Raw genomic sequence first — 21,662 nt, 5'->3', positions numbered from 1 at the left:
CCATGTCACTGTTAAGAGACTCATTTATATTATAACATACCGCATTACCCTTGGAATAAGTGCAAGTCGGATACCTACAGGGTGTTGAGAGAACTGTGACGCACTATCACTTCACATCTTGGCCTGACCATGGTGTTCCTTCTTCACCTGCCCTCGTCAACTTCTGGAGATTAGTCAAACTGGGGGACATGGATAGGGGACCCATGGTGGTACACTGCAGGTAATGTACATGTCTATCCCGATTCAGACCCAGTGTGGATATAGGGCATGGTACAATTCTTAACTACTGAGTGAGCATGGATTCGATGTGTGTCCACTGGCTTTACCTATTATGATAGGACTCACATGGAGATTCCTTTCTGGTGAGTACCTGAATGGAGGACGTCCACTGATGTAGTCACCTTGTGGTGAATAATATTTGAAGGTGGACCATGTTCCAATATGTGCACACTGCAATTAAATTGAGGCAAGACGAATAAAAGAATAATATTGCTTTACGGCGCATCAGCATTCCAGCTTTCCACAGATCCAGCTAAGAAATCCAGCCTGGTTATACAAAGACCAAGCATATAAGTAAGATGTCAAAGAAAATATAAAGTTATATATCACAGACATAGTAGAAAAATCGACTGCAATCTAATAGTAATTAGATGGTATCAATAACATATGCAATATGTGAATGTCCTTTACGGAACCACCTTATAGTGTACACAGGAGTCGCGGTGGCTCAGTGCATGTAACGCAACTGTTCATTATTTTCTAAAGAAAACAAGAGAAGTGGTCATACAGCCACAGTGCTGGTAACTTCAAGGTGGGTGAACTCCTCGGTATCAACTAACAAGTCCTCATATGTCACGGATAAATGGAAGTTGCTTCAGAAATGGCTTGTGTGAATGTTGATATAAATAGGAATCTGTTCAGACAATGATGTTGTTTTATTCAGTGCTGGAGTAGGAAGAACAGGGGCATTCATTGCCCTGGACTACCTGATGGATGAAGCTGAGAGCGACAACAAAGTCAACGTGTACATGTGTGTTGGCAAAATGAGACTGAACAGGATGAACATGGTGCAGAAAGCGGTAGGTGGTATCTCTGGGTTCCCTGAACAGTGAATAGATTTATCCTTGTATAGCGAACACCAAGACAATAGCTTCTGATGCTTGAGACCAAGGGTTGTGCTAGATGTTTTATTCTGAGTGAGTGAGTGAGTGTGTTTAGTTTTACGCCGCTTTTAGCAATATTCCAGCAATACCACGGCGGGGGGACACCAAAATTGAGCTTCAAACATTGTGTCCATGTGGGGAATCGAACCCAGGTACTGATGCTTGAGACCAAGACTTGTGCTAGATGTTTTATTCTCTATTACCAGTCACGTACTTTACAGAAGTGCAAGGCTCGAAGCAACGCTCTCTTTTAGTTTCGACGATTCGTAAGGAAATGAGACGGATGTGTGTCAGATTGAATAAATGGATACTTTTGGTTGATTGTGTCGACATTATCTCATCTTTGTCGCTTATTTCATTCAAATACACTGACAAAATACCCTCAATGTTTGTTCAGAAAAATGTGGTCGCGTGGTCTCCACATTGTTTCATTGAGGTTGGAATAATGCATATGTTCTATTCAGAAACAGTACGAGTTTGTACATGATGTGGTCCTGGAGGCTCTCAATAGTCGAGGAACACTCTACACTTCGTCTGAGTTTGACAAAACCTTTGGTGTGGACGGGACGTTTACAGCAAAGCAAGAGAACATACTGAAAAAGCAATTTAAAGTAAGTGCATGTACATACAGCTTCTCGAAAGATGATGTTTCTATCAAAATGATTATCCTAGCAGAGCTTGTTTCTTTACTTTGCGTACAGCACATATACAATACACACTATGCGTCAAAGATTTCCATTGGGACTTCATGGGAAGCCTTTTCTTTGTTTCTTCAGTTACTTCAAGTACAGACATCTGACCGGACAGAGGAGGAAACTTCGCATGCCCTGCTTCTAGACAATGCGGCCAAGAATAGGAACCGGAACATCCTCCCTGGTACGTATCACACATTCAGTAAAATTTTACAATTTCATCCAAACTGTCCCTGGTGGCTTTGCATTTTGATAACATACATGTAAAAGTAACTTCGGCCTAAGGTTACTCCGTTTGCATGACCGTGTCATATATAGCACTCTGACACAAGGATCCGGGTTTAGAATCTTCAGGACCTCATCAGTCCCGTGTCTTAATTTTGTCGCATCTAATACCGACATCATCCTTGGACGTTGTTAATTCATCCCGCCATTGCCTTGTCTAGATCTGATCTTGACCTCAGTGCTCCCTGATACAACCGCAAGATTGATTAAAAGGACCAGAAAGAGAATAACGATGACAATATAGTCCTGATAGCCATGTCCAGGATATACATGTCAATGTTAATTAAAATATAAAAGGACAACGAGCTTGATTCTAATGTTATGTCTGATGTACTGTTACAGGAAACAATTCACGACCCTACTTGTGTACTCAAGTCCAGAGTAGGAATGACTACATCAATGCTGTGGTTTTGCCAGTAAGTATGCCATTCATTCCTCTTTGCAATGCTGAACATTTCCCGTTTTACCTAGAATGATACTATACGAATATTGCCACAAGTAAAATCTGCTCTCTCACTCATTATGTTTACTCTAGTCTGCACTTAGACCATCGACATTGATAGTCACCCAGACTCCACTGCCAGATACTGTGGTGGACTTCTGGAGACTGGTGTACGACCATGACTGCTTCACAGTTGTCTGTTTGGACGATTCAAAGGTAACATCATTGTGTTCGTAGCTGTCTTTCCTCCATTTGTGTCGATTCTACATTTGGTAAAACTTATATGTAAATTTGTGCGAAATGATATTTTATATAATCCATTTTGTTTCGTGTGATGTCTTTTGGCTTTAGTTAGTGGATAAAATGATGTGTGTATTTTAACGTCAACATTGAAAATGGTCATGGGAAGTAGTATGCACCATTGACTGTAGATGGGGAAAACATGTAATTGTTGCATTGTTGAGGTTTTATATTTATTTAATTGCTTTACATGTCTGTCATTAAATGTCTGGACATATTTATTGAACAGCTTAACTGAAAAGCAAAGTGTATCTTTCTGTGACGTTTAATTACAATGTCTATGCTTAGAAGGAACTAAGGACATGAGAAATGCGAACGAGCTGGATCTTATGGTATTTTGCTTGCTTAAAGATGGACCTTTTGAAAAATGCGAATCATCCTCTTTGTTAAGCTTGGAAGAGAGGCTGCCAGCTTGTTGAAATCTGCATACTAAAATGTGATTCCAACATTTCACTTTGTCATCTAGGATACGGATGATATGTACCCTAAAAAGAACAAAGTGTTGAAGAATGGACCATTTAATGTGAAACAAGGGGCAAACAATTCTAACAAGGGCGAGACATTTTACAACGAGAGAAAGTTAATACTTGCACATGACAAGAAGGTTAGTTTTGTTACTTATAGCAATCGATGAACAAAATGAACGTAAAATATGATCGTATGATCTATGTAATGACAAGTTCATTTATCATGTATATTTACACAGTTATTGTCCAGAAAAAGTTAAATCAGCTCAGTATTATATCTGTAAACTATATTTTAATATGAAGGCGCATTGTATATATCGGAGATATGCTGTTCAATAAATAATTGTGGATGTTTCAATATTGTTTAGGGTACCGAGCATTCAGTCACCTTGTTCAGTCTCCGGTCGCTGGACATGATGTCCAACAGTGTCTCACTTCTGGAACTAATCAATCTGGTGGACAAAATCATCAGCTCTGACCACACGGTCCTTATCCACTGCCAGTATGTATTTATATCATACCTTACCGTGCAGTTATAAGGATATGAATTATGCAAAATACATCACTACTATTTTCTGAAGCATGATACCAGATGAACAATAAGGTATTAAATCTACACAATTATAGATATGAAAATACATAATTCATGATTGAAATCATTTACAAATTGAAACGTATTCATAGACAATATTAATCCAACACTTGATATTGGAAGTTATATATATGAAAATACAAAATATATAAATGACATAAATCATTTACAAATGGAAACGTGTGTGGATGACTTACAAGACAATGTTGCTTTATGTAGCCATGGTTTCTGTGAATTAGTGACGGTGCCAGCGTGAGCGGCGTGTTCTGCAGTATCCTTAACATCATCAGCAGACTGAGGCTGGACGGAGACGTGGACATCTTCCTCAGCATCAGGGAACTGCAGCGTGTCAGACCACAGTTTATACAGTCCTTCGTGAGTTGAATAACTGATCAAAATGATATGCTTCTACAATTCCACAGTTATTTGTAGTCGTTTACATGTGAACTGGTTATCGCAACATATACTCGCTGGTCTGCACATATAAAATCACAGACACAATCGAGATTCAGATTGTTACAGGCATTATATGTTTTTAAAGAAAATCAAACGATTTGCAAAGTTTTGCGAAGTGATCAATTTTCTGCTTCGAGCACATATCTAAAGCTATAAAAGAAAGTATAAGCTAGGAGGCAGCTTCGTATAGCAAGATTTATATGCGGTTGGTCAACATATTGTAAAAGCTAGGCTATGTGTTTAATGTTTAATCTATGCTGATGATGATGCTTGTGTCCATGAGTTATTACTGCTGGCGTTAAATGTTCATGACTAGCGTTATCTTTTTGCAGGACCAGTTCAAGCTGTGTTATCACATGGTGAAGGAGTGCAAACGTTCCACCAACATCTACACCAATATGTGACATGAATAAGATCCTACAGTGTTTTACACAAACACGGATACCTTTCTATTACGCTTTTTGTATATTATTGGGTTTTTATAGTTTTGCTTACGCTATAACATTTCTTAGTTATTTGGGCATTCCCAACCTTTACTATTTTCAAATATCGTGGAGTCATCGAGATATCGATGCTTTAGGTATAAGGGATTCGACCAGGATCATTCAGTTCCACTGACCATGAAATATCAAGTATTACGATAAACACTGTTAACGTCTTGACAATAATTTCATTGTTAATGATTCATTAATTCACATTTGCAAACAGTACTTCCAACCTAATACGATAAGCTGCAAACAATTTGTTTTATGTGGTAACGAATATCTTACATGGGCGGGACGCGGCCATAATGCTAAAATCCAACATTATCATGAAAGACCATGCACGTATTTCATATTGATATCGACCTGACAGAAGTACACAACGTCTGTTGCAGAATGAATACATTTTCCTTCAATGCGTATTCAATGTTGTATCAAGCATCGTGATCTTAATCAGTTTGATCTAAGTAATATGATCATGTAGGTCCCAATGAACCTTAGCTACTAACTATCATATAACACCCAGTCAGTATCTCCCAGTACACGCAGGCCTCTGACACCTGATAACAACAAGCATGAACAAAGCAGGCCTGACAACCGAAGCTTATTATTATGCAGTCTTGTTGTCACTGTAACCTGACTCATTGCTGAGTGTATGAGATCTGCCGGGTGTCAATAGAGACGTCTTGTAATTGTAAAGGAATTTCTTCTGTTTCCAATCTGCAAAACCAACATGATATCATTATATGCATTACAAGTTCAGCTAAATTGCTAGTACCAATGTTGAGAAGACCATCTCTGTTAAGTATGTTCACAAGCGAAATAGAACCCACGTCATGCGATATCGGTGTACAAATGAGTGAGTGAGTGAGTTTAGTTTTACGGCGTACTCAGCAATATTGCAGCTATATGGCGGCGGTCTGTAAATAATCAAGTCTTGACCTGACAATCCAGTGGTCAACAGCATGAGCATCGATCTGCGCAATTGGGAACCGATCCCGTTAGTCGCCTCTTACGACAAGCATGGATTACTGAAGATCAATATTCTAACCCGGACCTTCACGGCTATGTACACATGAGGATGTACAAGTGCTCCATAAACAGGAACGATGTTGACTAGGATAAAGGTGTCACACTAGCGTTATTTCCCATGGGGCGTGTGCCACTTTACAGTTCTTCCGGGTTGTTTAAAGACATTTGTTAATATTCCAACTAAACCGGTTCGTGGTAATATGTTTACAATTGTCATTCGTAATTCAAGTTGTGTCAACAGTCATTGCACCCTGTACCCCACCCTATACCCCATGTAAACATTCAATCATTGTTTACCATGTTTCCATGGATTGTCATCCCTTCTTACAACCATTTAAAGTGCTTCTTGAACCAAACATGCATCTTGTACTTTCCTCTTTGAAACAAAACCATGTTCAAGATTAAGAGCTAGGACTTCGTATCTTAATATTGATACAGCAGGCGGAAGGGTATCTCAAGCCATGATGGGTTATGTGTTTACTATAATATGCAATAAATAGAATATTATAAGTGAGAAAACAGCATATTCCTAGGCGAGGTATCATATGTCAATCAAAAGAGCAATCAACAAGCTGATATCTAAGACTTGTTACAACGCGCTAACATTGTTAATAAACTTCTGTAAAATATAGAAAAGTTTAATCACGTATGATTAACATTGAATGTTTAAACAATTTCGTTATTTGTGTCATCATATGTCACATCTAATGTTAATACAATGTATATGTTTGTCATTTGTCACCACTTTCTGTTAAAAGTAGTGTATCTGTTTATCATTCGTCAGCATCTTCAGTAAATACTAGTATTAAAATTGTAGCTAATTTTTGCTTGCTTGTCTGTTGGGAGTTAAATAGACTTCACATATTGTACCCGTGTGGGGAATCGAACTCGGGTCTACGGCGGGACGAGCGACTACTTGGCCACACCACTGCCCCTCCAATGTGTGAACGATAACTTCTTTGAGAGGCATTTAGAAGTTGGAGCAGTAAGGAGGATAACAATATAATGGATGAACAACTTAAATAAAGGAATAAAGAAGTTGTTCATCCATATATTGATATCCTTCCTTAATGTGTGAACGATTAAGGGCAGAACCATAAAGTTGGTTAAGCGAGCAAAACTTCCGGCCTGGACATCCAGCGATAGGCCTAACTGTACTTCTATTTCACGATCAGGCATGCCTATCTTGGCGCTGACAACATTTAAGATTCAGATGATCAAACTAGAACGGTATGCCGTTCACAGTAGAGGTTTCACCTGCACGGCTTTTATGGTCGTCCGAGGAGACACTTGCGTTTCAGCGTCGTCATTGCGTTAATTTAACAAGCTGGACAAAATCTGTAGAGTTGTGCAAGATGCTTTCCGATGCAAATACAGGGACGAAATATCTTTACTTGACATATGGAATAACATCCAACTGGTTGGGTTCAAGTGTTGGGTATTTTGTCGCCCGTGTCAGCGCAAATGGCTGTCACACCATTGTCAACGGAGATTTTGCATTTACCCATCTTCAAAAGGAGTATAACTCTCCCTTTTGTTATCAGGATGTGTTTCGTCAATTTATATCTTGTGATGAAACATTGCTTAGACGAATGGACAACTGTTTTGTTAGCAAAACAACATATTATTTGGATCAGTTTTAAAATCCAACAGTTACTGGTACAAAACATGCACAAGAGAGTGCAAAAGTACCAAAAGAAAAAAAACTTCTGAGTGTTATTGAAAAGGAATATTGTACGAATATATAAACTGACGTACAAAAGAAAGTACACACTTGATGCTTTGGTAAAACATTTTCTTGAAAACAGCGTTAAAATTAGAAAAGTGTTTTGATTGTAACCTACAAGTCACAAACATTGTGTACGTGTTGCAATAACACTAGATGTCTTGCCCAATTACAATGTTGCTAACAAAATATTTGCTTAGATGGGAATAGTCTCAATACACCTGGTGAGTACTTTCTTTTGTACATGAGTATATATTGCTTTGCTTTGTGTAGTAACTGACAACAGGTGAACCCAGGAGGTGTAAAGGGTTTGTGCTACAGTTAGGCAGGGCGTGATTCACCTTTTTGCTAACACCTGATGTCTTCAATTAATCCGATCATATAATTTCCTCATCTTTTGCCTTTAGTGGTAGGTGACTTCACAGCTATTTTACTTTTTACACCAAACAGACATGGTTTCCGATTATAGTTACATGTAAGATTGGACATTCCATTGCATTGGCGTTCTATATTACAGTCCAGGTCACAAATAAGTTGAAGTTAAACCATCGTCTTGTAGCTTTCAATTCCATCTCATAATAGTCAAGCTCTAGTAACTAGAACGTGAAAATGTGACAGTGTCACCCTGTGTGCCTATGCGGAGCTACGTGTGTGACCGATCAGTATAACATAGACATTCCTCATATTCCTGAAATACTTCAGCTAAAATGTGACTTTCTATTTAAACTTATTCACATCGGGTAATACCTGTTTAACACGCATTTGTATGAAGGGTTATAGAAAGTAGTCGACGTCAGTGATAACAACTAAAACGTCAGGGTCACATCATGTTCCTAAAAGCCTAGTTTAATCTTAGAGGAACGTGTGCTTTAGAAAGTTGTGCATTGCTTTTTTTAACTGGATCACTTTCTCAGAGGCACACACTCGGGATATAGACGACAGTTTTGTCGCTTATAAACACAGTTCTCTTATAGTCCGTTTGGCTCAAAAGCGGACCGATGAATTGCAATCTAACTCGAAAACTAATAAACATAAAATACTCAATGAAACGCTGATCATAATCAAAACATCATACCCACTCTGTGAGGTTTTTGCAGAATTTTTGGCCTAAAAACAAAAAAAGTTGTTTAACAATCTATCATTAAAATATTGACACAGTTCACTATTTGTTACGACGGAGGAGTGCAGAGAAAGGGGCAGCCAGGTGTTCGAGAACGGATGGAGACGGCACAGCACAGTTTAATGAATAAATAACTTTGTGAACGTGCTTCTCGAACACCTGGCTGTCCGTTTCTCTGCACTCCTCCCTTTCATTGAGTATTTTATGTGTATAAGTTTTCGAGTTAGATTGCAATTCATCGGTCCGCTTTTGAGCCAAACGGACTGTACGTGCTCATTATGATTTCATGGGAGATAGAAACCATATTCATACTGTAAAAGAAACCGCATAAAAGTAGATTAGACATATAAATAAAAAATAAATAACTGCTCGATGAACAGAGGGAATTGATGAACAAACTCACTTGCCTAAGGTTAGACCACGTGTCACTTGTTCTTCGTTACTGATCTACTAACTGCAAATTCTTTCGAACTGGCAACACGGGATGAATGAAGTGATGAATGTTCAAATAGTTTCATTCAATGTAAATAAAACTCAGACGAGTCAAAGTCGAAGGTTCGACAAATCCGTGATGACTAAAGGAGGAACGCGCAGGGACTCAGCTGTTACTGAAACAACCGTTCATTCGATACAAGAGTGTTTGCATACGCCTTTCATTGCCGACAATTTATGTTTGGTTTCATCAGCAAACCTTTGAAAATATGTTTCCGTGACATTTGTGTTTTACTGGTTTAGTGGATTCAATACAAGTGAGTGAGTGAGTTTGGTTTTACGCCGCTTCAAGCAATATTCCAGCAATATCACTGCGGGGGACACCAGGTATGGGCTTCACGCATTTTCCCCGGGGGGAATCGAACCCGGGTCTTCAGCGTGACGAGCGAACGCATTAACCACTAAGCTACCCCACCGCCCGGATTCAATACAAAGTTTGTTTATCCACGAAATCATCTGTTTAGAGACATATACATGTATGTCAACCTTCTGTATCAACATGTTAATGGTATATTTAGTTTCAATGGTCATATGTTTATATTGCTCTATCTAGTCAGATAACATTAGCACAACAGTGTGTTTGCCAGCATCAAAAAGAGCAGAAAGAGAAAGATTGTGAGAACCGATATTTGTTCATCATACACCCGAGCCTTTTTAGGCTTTACAATATCAATTTCAATGCATGTTTGAAGTGCACCGCCTTCAATGCATACAGGAAAACCTTTTGTATTGATCATGTGATCTGTCATGTGTGCCATCCTCTTCCTGGTTGCTGTACACTGAGATCGTGCTCGATACGGGATGGCTGTGTGCATAGTGAGTACTTGAATATATTGTGTTTGACGACTTCTCAGTGTATATCCACGACAGACTAAATGTTTCATATTAGATTCATATTGCTTGACACTAATCATGTTCACATCTACTTTAACTATATAGCTACTCCCTTATAACTACATTGTTCATTACATTATACAATGCAGGATCTTATTTTAACTCCCCTGTTGTCTCTGTTCGTGAATTCAAAGTTTAACTTTTTCTTGAAACATGACTCGCACATGTGAACAAGCTACGTTATGTATGAATACTCCAGTAAATATTTACAGCACAGGTAGTTTGTATTTCCTCAGCGGAGCACCGTATTTGTAGTTTTAAACTGCAATGAACAGCTATCTCATTGCTCAGATCGACAAAGGAAAGAAATACTTTCACTGCACAGAGATCCTTAACCGTTGAGCTCCCGGGTATGCATTTACACGAAAGCCTGGTGCTGCCACTTTTGATGAATAATTTATTTTTTAAGTATCTCTTTATTTCATGCATGTTCTTGATTCTCCGACTATTTGTTCTTTATGTCAAATATTTTCTCATTATATATTTGCTATTTTGATGATTTTCTCTTTACTTAAATCTATTTCAAAAACACGAAAGTATACTTGAAGTTACAAGAAAATACACGAAATGTAAACTGTAAATACACGATATATATATACATTTATGTGTGTATGTGTGTGTATATCGTGGAGTAGCGAGAAAATAGCCACAGTAACGAGACAATACTAAATATACCTAGAACGTGACTGAATTAACGAGAAAATTTAGTTAAAGTAGTAATTAAAAATACAGGCCTCCGCAAAACCGACAGCTTCGAGTTCCCCTCAAACGTAAAAGTACATGTGCAACCTTTGATAAAACCGTTTTCCTGTAAACGCGTGTTGATGTTTGGAGTCGCCCTTGCAGGAAAAGAAATGTTAATGGTCAAGATACACGAGCGCCAAAGTTCCTCGCAGCTTGATCTGTACAATGCATTTACATCATGCATGTACATGATAGATGTTTGTAAACGAACGAGGTGAACGTGACATGTAACTCCGCCTCTCTTTATTTATATTAGTATATCAAGGTTTTTTTGGGTGGGGTTTGCTCGTTGTTGAATCCAACACTCATCATGAGTATTTGAGCGTGTGAGTTTTAACCCATTAGAAAGTCATCACCTGAGTCAACATTTGTTTGTTTGTTATTTAACGCCGCACTCAGCAATTTTTCAGTTATTTGGCAGCGATCTGTAAATAATCGAGACATTCCAGTAACTGACATCATGAGCATTGCTCTATACAGCTGGGATATGATGACATGCATCAACCATGTTAGCCAGCCTGACCACCCGATCCCGTTAGTCGCCTTTTACGACAAGCATGGTTTGCTAAAAATCTAATTACAGTATCTTAAGTGCTTTGGAATAGTGTTGCATATTATTAATATTTCGAATTTGTCTCTCAGACTAAAAGAATGTATCAATATTCGAGTACTGAAAGCCTAAAGCTCATCAATTCAGGTTTGACTGTTTTTTATCACGATTATAAACGTTTGTTTTTCATTTAGGTACACGGCATCGGTTGGCCCTGGAAAGTACTACTAGTGGTCTGTGTCTTTGTGACTCTCACTGGTAAGGACTTTATTTACAGAATATGAAAGTGTAAATATCTCATATATTTGTTGGCATGTATTAATAAGTAGTAATCACTTTCAATCGAGTTGAGGGTATCTAATTTCAAACAGATGCTGAGTGTCACTGTAACACCACTGCTGCCTGTGCCATGTTCCCCTCTACTCCCTGTAGCCAGGTCGGTGATCCAGACAGATGTCAGGAAGGATGGTTTGGTTCCTACTGTCAGAAACGTGAGTGTGGGGTAGATTGGTAGATGTAGTATCACGTTAAGAAGCCGCCGATATTTGTGACACGCGTTATGTATTTATATTTCAGAAAACATTGCTTTGCGGAGATCTTGTAACCAGAGTAGCACATTGTGGAATAATACAGGCCGGCATGGGGCCGGAGTTGGTGTAGACGGCATTGTCACCACAGATGCCAAGAACGAACCATGTGCTCACACAAAAATGAGTCAAATCCTACCTGGACTGTGAAACTGAACACTTCAGTTCCAGAGAAGATACAACACATCAGACTCTACATCCGTGAAAGGCGTGAGTACACATGTTTCAAGAAGCTATTTAAGGGGTGACAAAATTCGAATAGTCTCTTGAACATCGTGAGATTGACAATTTCGTCTTTCAACTAACAACTTTGACTTGTACAGCTAAATTCGAAACTTATTAACTTAAAAGATGTTAATGAGCCAGAATATTTATTATTGTATCGATTTGAGACAGATTTCTGAGGATGTTTTACTCACGAATGTTTACTTTTCAAGAGTCAAATGTTGTATTCATCTAACATGGCATGGAACATGGTATAGCGTCATTAGAATAGTACAGGATTTTCTGCCCCATTTGATTGAGTAGTTGGTTTTACACGATTTGTTTTAGCAAAATTCAAGAAAACTCATGGTAGGGACACCAGGACTGAGCTTCACACACTGACTTAAATGTAGGGAATCGAACCCGGGTCTTCAGCATGACGATCACACGCATTAACCATCAGGCTACCTCACCGCCACTGTCCAATTTTAAAGAATGATTAAATTACAACAGTATTTATTAATGGCATAAAATAGTTTTCCACTTTCTGTTTCAGATTGAAAGTTATCGTACACTAAAAAACCAATCGTTTCACATCATACTATGTTGCGCGTGCAGTACGTGTTTGCGCTGTTACTGCAAATGTTGTTTCGCCCTGTTACAGATGTCAGCAACTTTCTTCCAGTGATGGTGGTAAAAGTAGCAAACAGCAGATATTGTTGGGTTACAGAGTATTTCATTACCGTATTGGCATAGAGTAGATTATTTTTAGCTATTTTATACATTTATAAATTTATAGACTATAAATACTTTGTCCCTGTTTTGATCTGCAGAACGTGTTCTTCTTTTTAAGCTAAACGGTTGAAAGGCCTTTGCATACATGTGTTTTTCTATTTTTATGGATGCCACTGGTTGATGACAGAAATACTGGGGTTGTTATTTGGATAATTATGTTGGTTACAGTTCCCCTGACTCAACTTTGTAGCATTACCGATCTATGCTTCTGAAAGAAAACCCCCGATTTTCAAAACCCTTTTCAAATTAGAACTCAATCAGAACCTAAATATATAACTGAAATGTATAGTGATACCTTGTTATTAACTGGTATTTGTATACAATTTGGATGGATGGATATGATTCTTCAGCAGTTTGATAAATTTATCTTGGAGGAGCAACAAGGAGGAATTCCGTTTATGTCTTGTTCAGTTTCTCTCCTGGTATTTCGTTGATCTTATATTGCTTTACAGGTAACACGGACAATGAGTTTCTTCATAATAATGTACTGTGTTATTTTTATCTAATTAAATTTCGAGTTGGACTATATCTCCAATGATGGAGGCGGACGTCCATGGCCTTTTCAGATTCCTACAGAACGTAAATTGTTTGTAAACTGCATGTGTAAATAAGGAACCTTGGGTTGTCTGTTACATATCCGTGTTCATGGATCTCAGTGGCAAACGCCCAGACCTACATCACTTAAAAAGCTTTCCGGCTTTATACAGTATTAAACTGGTTCTGGCCTTAATAATGTTTTAATCTTAATGATACTAGTACTAACAGTATTTTGCATGTTTTATGACATGATGAAATAATTAGACAATGATAAATAACGAAATCGACTGCATAACACAGGCATGCTCATGGTCTGACAAGCCTACATTTGATGGTGGACATTGCCCGAATGTATCCAATATCGCACATGCCAGATCTGACAGAATATTTAGTCCTAGCGGATTACATGGAAACCATATACTTTAAATAGATACAACTTCAGTTAACGATTTGTTTTATACATTATACTTAAGAATGAAAGCGTGTACCGTTATAAAACTTTTAATAGTGAATAAGTTTTCAAAACAAAATGTTTACCGAAAACACTGTAATGTATTAACCTTCTTGTGTTATTTCTACTTCATTTTGCATTGATATCGGATGTGATAATATTCATGAGTCTTTACGTCAGCCTCTTATAACGTTGTGTTTGTTTAAAGTACACACGCTCATGTATGCAGTCAGGATATATATATATGTGGTAAACAGCCCGTTCATTCAGTAGTAGACGCGACTGCAAACATTCCGTGATTGCATTATGTCATATACGGTGGGCGTATGCTTTTTACTTTACATCAATGATCAAACAGTTATCATAATGGATATACTGTATCCACGTTCATCAAACCTAAATCATGTATGTTTCAGATAGATGAGTATACATGTTGACTTATAGTAATATAGACGTGAACGGAGATCACAGATAAAAAACAACATAGTTAAAAAAAACCATACAAGCCGGTTAAAACAGCACGCTTGATCATACAGAAATCCATGCAAAGGTGTTTACTTCATCAACCAACCACTTCGGCAGTAGCCAATGTTGAAGAATATCGATGACAAAATTATGTTGAGTGTGTGTGTATGTGTGTGTATGCATGTAAGTGTGTATGTGTGTGAGTATGGTTGTTTATGTGTTGCTGGAGCCAAACCAAATGTGATTTCGAGCAAAAATACATGTCGAGTTAAGAGAAATTATTGCTGTAATTCATGAATATCGCAGCATAGATTTCATTAGATTTCTTAATCTTGTCATAAAATGCATAGGGGATAAGAGTTAATATTTGATCCGATTTGTCTTTAGTCATATGTTAGTGTTAATGATCAGTATCCAGTCACCGTACAACTGAATTATAAAGTAAGATTTGAATTGAATTCGTTACACTTTATCGGGGTTCATATCCGGGCTTAGACAACAGAATTTGCGTAAATAATCTTTCCTTTCAACTCATCTATATCCATTTAACATTTAACAGACACAATTAATACTTATGATATTTTACATTCATTTTCTAACAGTTCAGGAGAGAAGCAACGGCATGGAGATATTTGTGGGCAACCAGATGTGCTACAACTGGTCATCAATTGAACATCCTCCTCCTATAGCTAACGTCACCTGCCGCCAGCCACTGACAGGAACCACGGTCACTATACGAATACCTGGTCCACTGAAATTCCTTACTTTGTGTGAAGTGCAGATATTTGGTATGTCATGGAAGTGTTATACTATGGAAGAGATGACGGCTAAAGAATTCAGTATGAGGAACAGATAGATCTCTATGTATAGTAGCAGATACTTTCCCCATCTTCAACAGCATTAAGTGTATCGAAATTACATTATATATAAATAATTCTAGATTTAAGAACGCTATCAGTAACACGATTCCTAATTATGTCACATAATCCATTAAATGTCCATTCACAGCGATCACCGGATATATTCAATACAGACACAATAAAATACAGACCCCTAAAACAAAAAATAATAAATAAATAAATAAAGAAGAAGAGAGGTACAACAACTAAATACGAACAAATCCGCAGATATGAATAAGAATGCTATATTTTGGATAAATAATGCTTGTTCATGTACATATTCTCCTATCAAATTTAGAGTTTAGGTTTGCAATGAGGATGAAACTTTCATGTACACAGTCCTTCGCTGACTGATTCTTTAGCAACTTTAATTTATTATTTGTATAAAACATTCTCGTCACTTATGGTTCGCATATTGCCGATGTGACGTTAAATATTAACTCACTCGAGTACTTTCTTGAGTACTAGAGCCTGACGTTTACTGTAATCCGGAATATAAGCTATGTTACATGTGACCACTTTCTATATAGCATTTGAAAATCAAAAGCAAACCGGATTTGTGATATTTAGTTTGCAGTAACGGGTGGTTTTCTGAGGATTGTGACAAACAGTGCCGATGCCGTAACAGTACTGACGAATGTGACAAAATCACTGGCCACTGTTCTAGTGGATGTTTCCCAGGATATCTTGGCACCGACTGCCAAGCAGGTATGGTAGGAAAGAAGTTACATTCAAAGTTATTTTCCGAAAAGAGCAAAATCTGAATTGTTCATTTTCCCATTTGTGCGTGTTTTCCATTTTGTAATGGTATGTCAGAGGGTGTAAGTAGATGATTTCCAGGTCTTGTGGAACTATCTACAAACAGGAAGCTAGAATTTGCACTGAAATATGATGCAGATGTCTCACACGATCTGCTAAGTATGGTTATATTTTCATTTTTAAATACCTTCACCATGATGAAGCGGAATGTTTATCGGCTGTACTCGCCACAATACCCCTTTACACCAATGCTTATAACAGTAAATGTATGTTAATGCAATAACCATCTGATTAATTCCAAAGGTAGCTGGTTTGTGTCATTGTAACCAGTCAAATGACGTATGAAATCTATTTTTTATCTGTCAAAATGTCAGTTTCTTACATTAAATATATATTCCACGAGTGTTACACTGATCCTGATCGATGCAAGTAAATAGTGGTATCATCTCAAGTTGTGTATTTGTTCTTATATCTAGTCTTTATGTGCAGCATGTCAAGATGGTAAGTTTGGTGATAACTGTGCCTCCAAGTGTGGAAACTGCCTCAGTGGTGTCATCTGTAACAAGACCTCAGGAGCATGTCCTGGAGGATGTGCAGCAGGATGGGTCAGTGACGACTCGTGTATGGAAGGTTAGTACACACACTCTCGACCAAAGTAAGATGAAGGTAACCACAAAACATATTGCTGGCTCCGTTTGAGGTTTATGGTATACAGTACAACCCAAGTTAGGAACCTTATCGACCATGTTGCAATCTTTTTGGCGGACTATCATACTTTCATTTACCGTTTATGTGACTGAAAGTGAAGTGAGGTGAAATTGGGTTTAACGTCGTGCTTGAACATATTTCGCTCATATGACGACGTGCATGCGTGTGTATGTGTATGTGCGGCTGCTTGTACTAGCCCAGACGCAAGCTGGTTTTATAGTGCAAGCTTACTGAGATACCATGCCGCAGTGAAGCATGAATACCCCACGCAGACACATTATACTGACTCCGAGCCGACCAGTCTTTGTTGTACCCATTAATGCCAAGCGCCAGGCAGGGACAAACAGGTACCATATTTTAACGTCTTTTGGTTTGACGCGGTCGGGGTCGACCCGCGACCTTCCGCTCTCCGGGCGGACGCTCTAATCACTACACCACGGAGGCGGTCAGTACTGAAAAGTAGGCAGACAAAATGTAAAACTTGATTTGAAATGATCATCAAGTTATCATTCTTTCAATCAAGACTGTTGAATCCAGTGAAAACCATGCAAATAAGTTAGAATTACATTCTTTTTTGGACAGTAATCCAATAATCTATATACCTGACAACATCCCACGGAGGCTCAGTAACATTACATGCGACATTCTGCACGTAATGACGTAATGAAGTTGAGAGCAAAATGTAAAACTTGATTTGAAATGATTATCAAGTTATGATTCTTTACAATCAAGACTGTTGAATCCAGTGAAAACCATGCAAATAAGTTAGAATTACATTCTTTTTGGACAGTAATCCAATAATCTATATATCTGACAACATCCACACGGACTATCAATATATAGTAGCTGATAACATTATATGCGACATTCTGCATGTAATGACGTAATGAAGTTGAGACGTAAAATATAGAACAATATAGAAATCCTGCTTAACACCGGTACAAAAATCTGTATCGAAACGTCGGACTCACGAAATATAAATTTTGTTATCCATAAAGTTCCTCCTATAAAATCCAAACCCTGACAGTGGTTGGTTATTTACAAAGTGAATCAGATTAGTGGTGATTAACTAATGTTATATTAAACTGTGTATACGTTCTTGGGTAGTATTTGGGTGAGTGTAGTCATTGCATATGGACAAGGTTAATAGTAAATGTCCGTGTTTGTGCAGCGTGCCCAGATGGTTCATATGGTACCAACTGTGCCTTCGAGTGTGGATACTGTTTTGATGGCGTCAGCTGTAGTAGGACAAACGGAATATGTCCTGAAGGATGTGCTGCAGGATGGATTAATGACGGCACAATGTTATGTCAACAGCGTGAGTACTGATGGCTCTTTTGAAAGTGGCATTAGGATATTGTGGATATTGTCTTAAAGGCATCAATTATGACAAAAGAAACGGCCCTGGAAAATGTGCTTAGGAATGGAAAATGACACATGTCTACGAAGTAAGTATAAATGTAAGTTGAGGGACATTTTGCACAATACGATTTTGTCATGTATCATGTTTATGTAACTGCAGAATGTCCAGATGGTTCCTATGGTATCAACTGTACCTACGATTGTGGAAACTGTCTTGGCGCAGACATCTGTGACAAAACAAACGGTGCCTGTCATTTAGGATGCGCAGCAGGATGGCAGAGTGACACAACATGTCTACAAGGTGGGTCTATACGATTTGGGATTAAAGTAAAGCTTGCAATGTGCTAACTTATTACTCCATGTTTTCATTATGATTGTGTGTTCGTAGCATGTCCAAATGGTTCCTATGGTATCAACTGTGCCTCGCAATGTGGCAAATGTCTGGATGGTGTAAGCTGTGACAAGAGAAACGGTGCCTGCCCTGGTGGATGTGCAGCAGGGTGGATTAATGACGGCACATGTCTACAGCGTGAGTAACTTTGTCGTATCGTATGACCCCATAAACTTTCAATATCCATACAGGTACGAAATCATCTCTTGCTGATAAAGTACAATGGAAACTGCATTTGTCTCCAGACGGTGGTTCTCCACACCCGTTGCAACCATCTGGGTATATAGTCTATATTATTGCCTTCACATTCCATTGCATGAATTGATTTAATCTGATTGTGATAACTGTCCGTTGTTATTTTGGTGTTTGCTCTCCATATGCCATTACATATGTTGGCCCAGGGTACCCGGGTAAGAAATCACTCATGCTTGACATAAGAGGCAACTAACGGAATCGGATGATCAGACTCGCTGATTTAGTCTATACATGTCCCAATTGCGTAGATCGATGTTCATGATGTCAATCTCTGGATCCTCTGGTCCAGACTCGATTATTTACATACCGCCGTCATATAGCTGGAATATTGCTGATAGCGTCTTTGAACAACAAACAAGCTAGCAAACAAGAACAAAAGTTGAATCGGATTATGATAAAAAGTCGTTGTTACTTTGGTATATTCCCCTATCGAAATATGAAAAACTATCTTACAGTACCTTTGCTACCCTAGCTTGATTTACACCATCCCTTCATGAGCTAGCGAGTGTGTACACATTTAGCCACACATTAAAATGGCAATTATACTATGATAAAAAAAATGTGATACATTAACATTAATTTCGAATACACACGATATGTGTGTGAACAGATGTCAAACGAATAGTGATTAACAAACAATAAACTATATCGGAAAACGCCCACCACCATCCCATTTCAACTTATGATAACGGCTTATAAGATTGACGTCATATTGGATTAATCGACCCTGAAATATGTAATGCAAAAAGTGCAGTTACAAAATACATGAACACATTCAATCTTGGAAACAAAATATTTCCGTATATGTACACCGTGAATACATATAAATCAGTTTAACTGTAGTTCTGTGTTGAGCAATACTTAGTTTGCAGTGACGGATGGTTTTCTGAAGATTTCGACAAACAGTGTCGATACCTTAGCAGCAATGATGTATGTGACAAGATCACTGGTCGCTGTTCTACTGGATGTTTTCCTGGATACCATGATATAAACCTGAAGGCTGCTTCTCACTATATTTTAGACATGGCTTCTTTTCCCGGAATTACCGCATTTGAGGATGTTGTTTGCTCTCAGGTTTTACTTTTCGTTAGTAAGACCTATTTCCCGGTAACTACGTTTTGTAATTAAGTTCCCAGGTTAATACTTTTCCTAACTCTATATTAACACCAACATTCAAATTCAGATGATATGTTAGTGATTGAAATCAATTGAAAATATCGTCAAAGATCAACTTATTTGTGCAAATGTTTTCCCTAGCAGGATTGGAACCGTATGTTTCAAATTCATAAGCAGACGCTCTACCTCACAGCCACCGGTCCGACAAAGAACGAGGGTTGAATTATCTATTTATAGTTAGGCCTACTGTCATTCAATTGATTTTACTAGCGCTTCAGTAACTGTTATGTAGCTTCATTACATGATCATCTTATTATCCATCATTGACGGATTATATGTATAATAGCATTCTCCTCCTCAGTTATGGTTGGAAAGTAAGTTCTCGACCATTGCGGTGAGAAGTAACGCGCTCTCGGTCTTACTTCTCCCCACCCTCCGGTCTCGGGTCTTACTTTCCCAACCATAACCTCGGAGTCGTGCTTTATCCTACACGTACTGACTGCCAAACAGGCATGTGCTGAAAAGGCAAACATAGCAACAACCTTATGTTCAATGCTTATATATAATATAGTTTTAAGTTCTCTTGAGCGGCTTATCAAGTTATCATTCTTTACAATCAAGACTGTTGATCCAGTGAAAACCATGCGAATAAGTTAGAATTACATTTTTTGGGAAAGTGATCAACTGTACCTACGATTGTGGAAACTGTCTTGGCGGTGTCAGATGTGACAAGATAAACGGTGCCTGTCATTTAGGATGCGCAGCAGGATGGCGGAGTGACACAAAACATGTCTACAAGGTGGGCTTGTACGATTTGGGATTAAAGTAAAGCTTGCAATATGCTACATTATTACTCCATGTTTTCATTATGATTGTGTGTTCGTAGCATGTCCAAATGGTTCTTATGGCATCAACTGTGCCTCGCAATGTGGCAAATGTCTGGATGGTGTAAGCTGTGACAAGAGAAACGGTGCCTGCCCTGGAGGATGTGCAGCAGGGTGGATTAATGACGGCACATGTCTACAACGTGAGTACCAGTGACGTACATTGCACTTGAGATACATAGGTATCTTTGTGAATTTGGTTAATGAATTGGAATTCAAAACAATAACATATGTAGCTACTTTTGACCATGAACTGGGCAAAGACAAACAATGATACATTATTGCCTACCGAGTAATGTACTTTAACGTTATCTCCATATGTCCGGATGTACCTTTTGTTCAGGAATCATCTCATCCGATGCACTGTTAAGTGAAGGAGAAATGACAGAGTGTTCTCCTGAGACCATGTACTCTTGATGTTGAAGATCTGGGGGTTAGAATTGGTGTTCATCAACCCATTCTTTTCGTAAGAGGCGACTAACTAACAGGATCGGGTAGTCAGGCTCGTATCCCAGTTGTGTCCATCGATGCTCTTGCTGTTGAACGCCGGATTGTCTGGTCAGATTATTTACAGACAGCAGCCATATGGTTCGAATATGGCTGAGTATGGCTTTAAATAACAACGAAACCAAACCAAACTTTGAACCATGTGAATTGACTCTTCCCATCTTGGCACACACCCCACATAGCAGATAAGGACGGTCGTATACGTAGTGGCAACTAGTGTCAATCTGATTGTGGTCATTGCAGTCTAAAATCTCATCTAGCATAGTTAATAACACTCGTGTAAACTTTGTAACCTAAGACATAAT

General features: G+C 38.4%; 1 protein-coding gene across 7 annotated transcripts in view; it reads left to right on the top strand.

Moving 5' to 3' along the window:
* LOC124290472 (receptor-type tyrosine-protein phosphatase alpha-like) overlaps positions 1-21,662 on the top strand; it is a 64,021-nt gene that overhangs the window by 19,468 nt on the left and 22,891 nt on the right. Inside the window, exons 18-27 of one of the 7 annotated variants that reach the window (XM_046727177.1) lie at positions 81-220; positions 944-1,079; positions 1,628-1,774; positions 1,940-2,039; positions 2,483-2,556; positions 2,676-2,798; positions 3,349-3,486; positions 3,718-3,851; positions 4,181-4,316; positions 4,730-5,299. The exons of 5 other annotated variants lie outside the window; for them this stretch is intronic. In XM_046727177.1, the coding sequence (XP_046583133.1) occupies positions 81-220; positions 944-1,079; positions 1,628-1,774; positions 1,940-2,039; positions 2,483-2,556; positions 2,676-2,798; positions 3,349-3,486; positions 3,718-3,851; positions 4,181-4,316; positions 4,730-4,801 (1,200 nt within the window). In that variant the 3' untranslated portion in view covers positions 4,802-5,299. Of the gene's footprint in view, positions 1-80; positions 221-943; positions 1,080-1,627; positions 1,775-1,939; positions 2,040-2,482; positions 2,557-2,675; positions 2,799-3,348; positions 3,487-3,717; positions 3,852-4,180; positions 4,317-4,729; positions 5,300-21,662 lie in introns of those variants that run through there. One more of the 7 variants, XM_046727173.1, reaches the window with a different exon arrangement.

This window comes from Haliotis rubra, unplaced genomic scaffold (assembly GCF_003918875.1).
Source record: "Haliotis rubra isolate DU_JTF1 unplaced genomic scaffold, ASM391887v1 Scf466, whole genome shotgun sequence".
Classification (NCBI taxonomy): Eukaryota; Metazoa; Mollusca; class Gastropoda; order Lepetellida; family Haliotidae; genus Haliotis; species Haliotis rubra.
The sequence above is the reverse complement of the archived record's forward strand: the minus strand, read 5'-3'. Positions and strand labels throughout refer to the sequence as shown.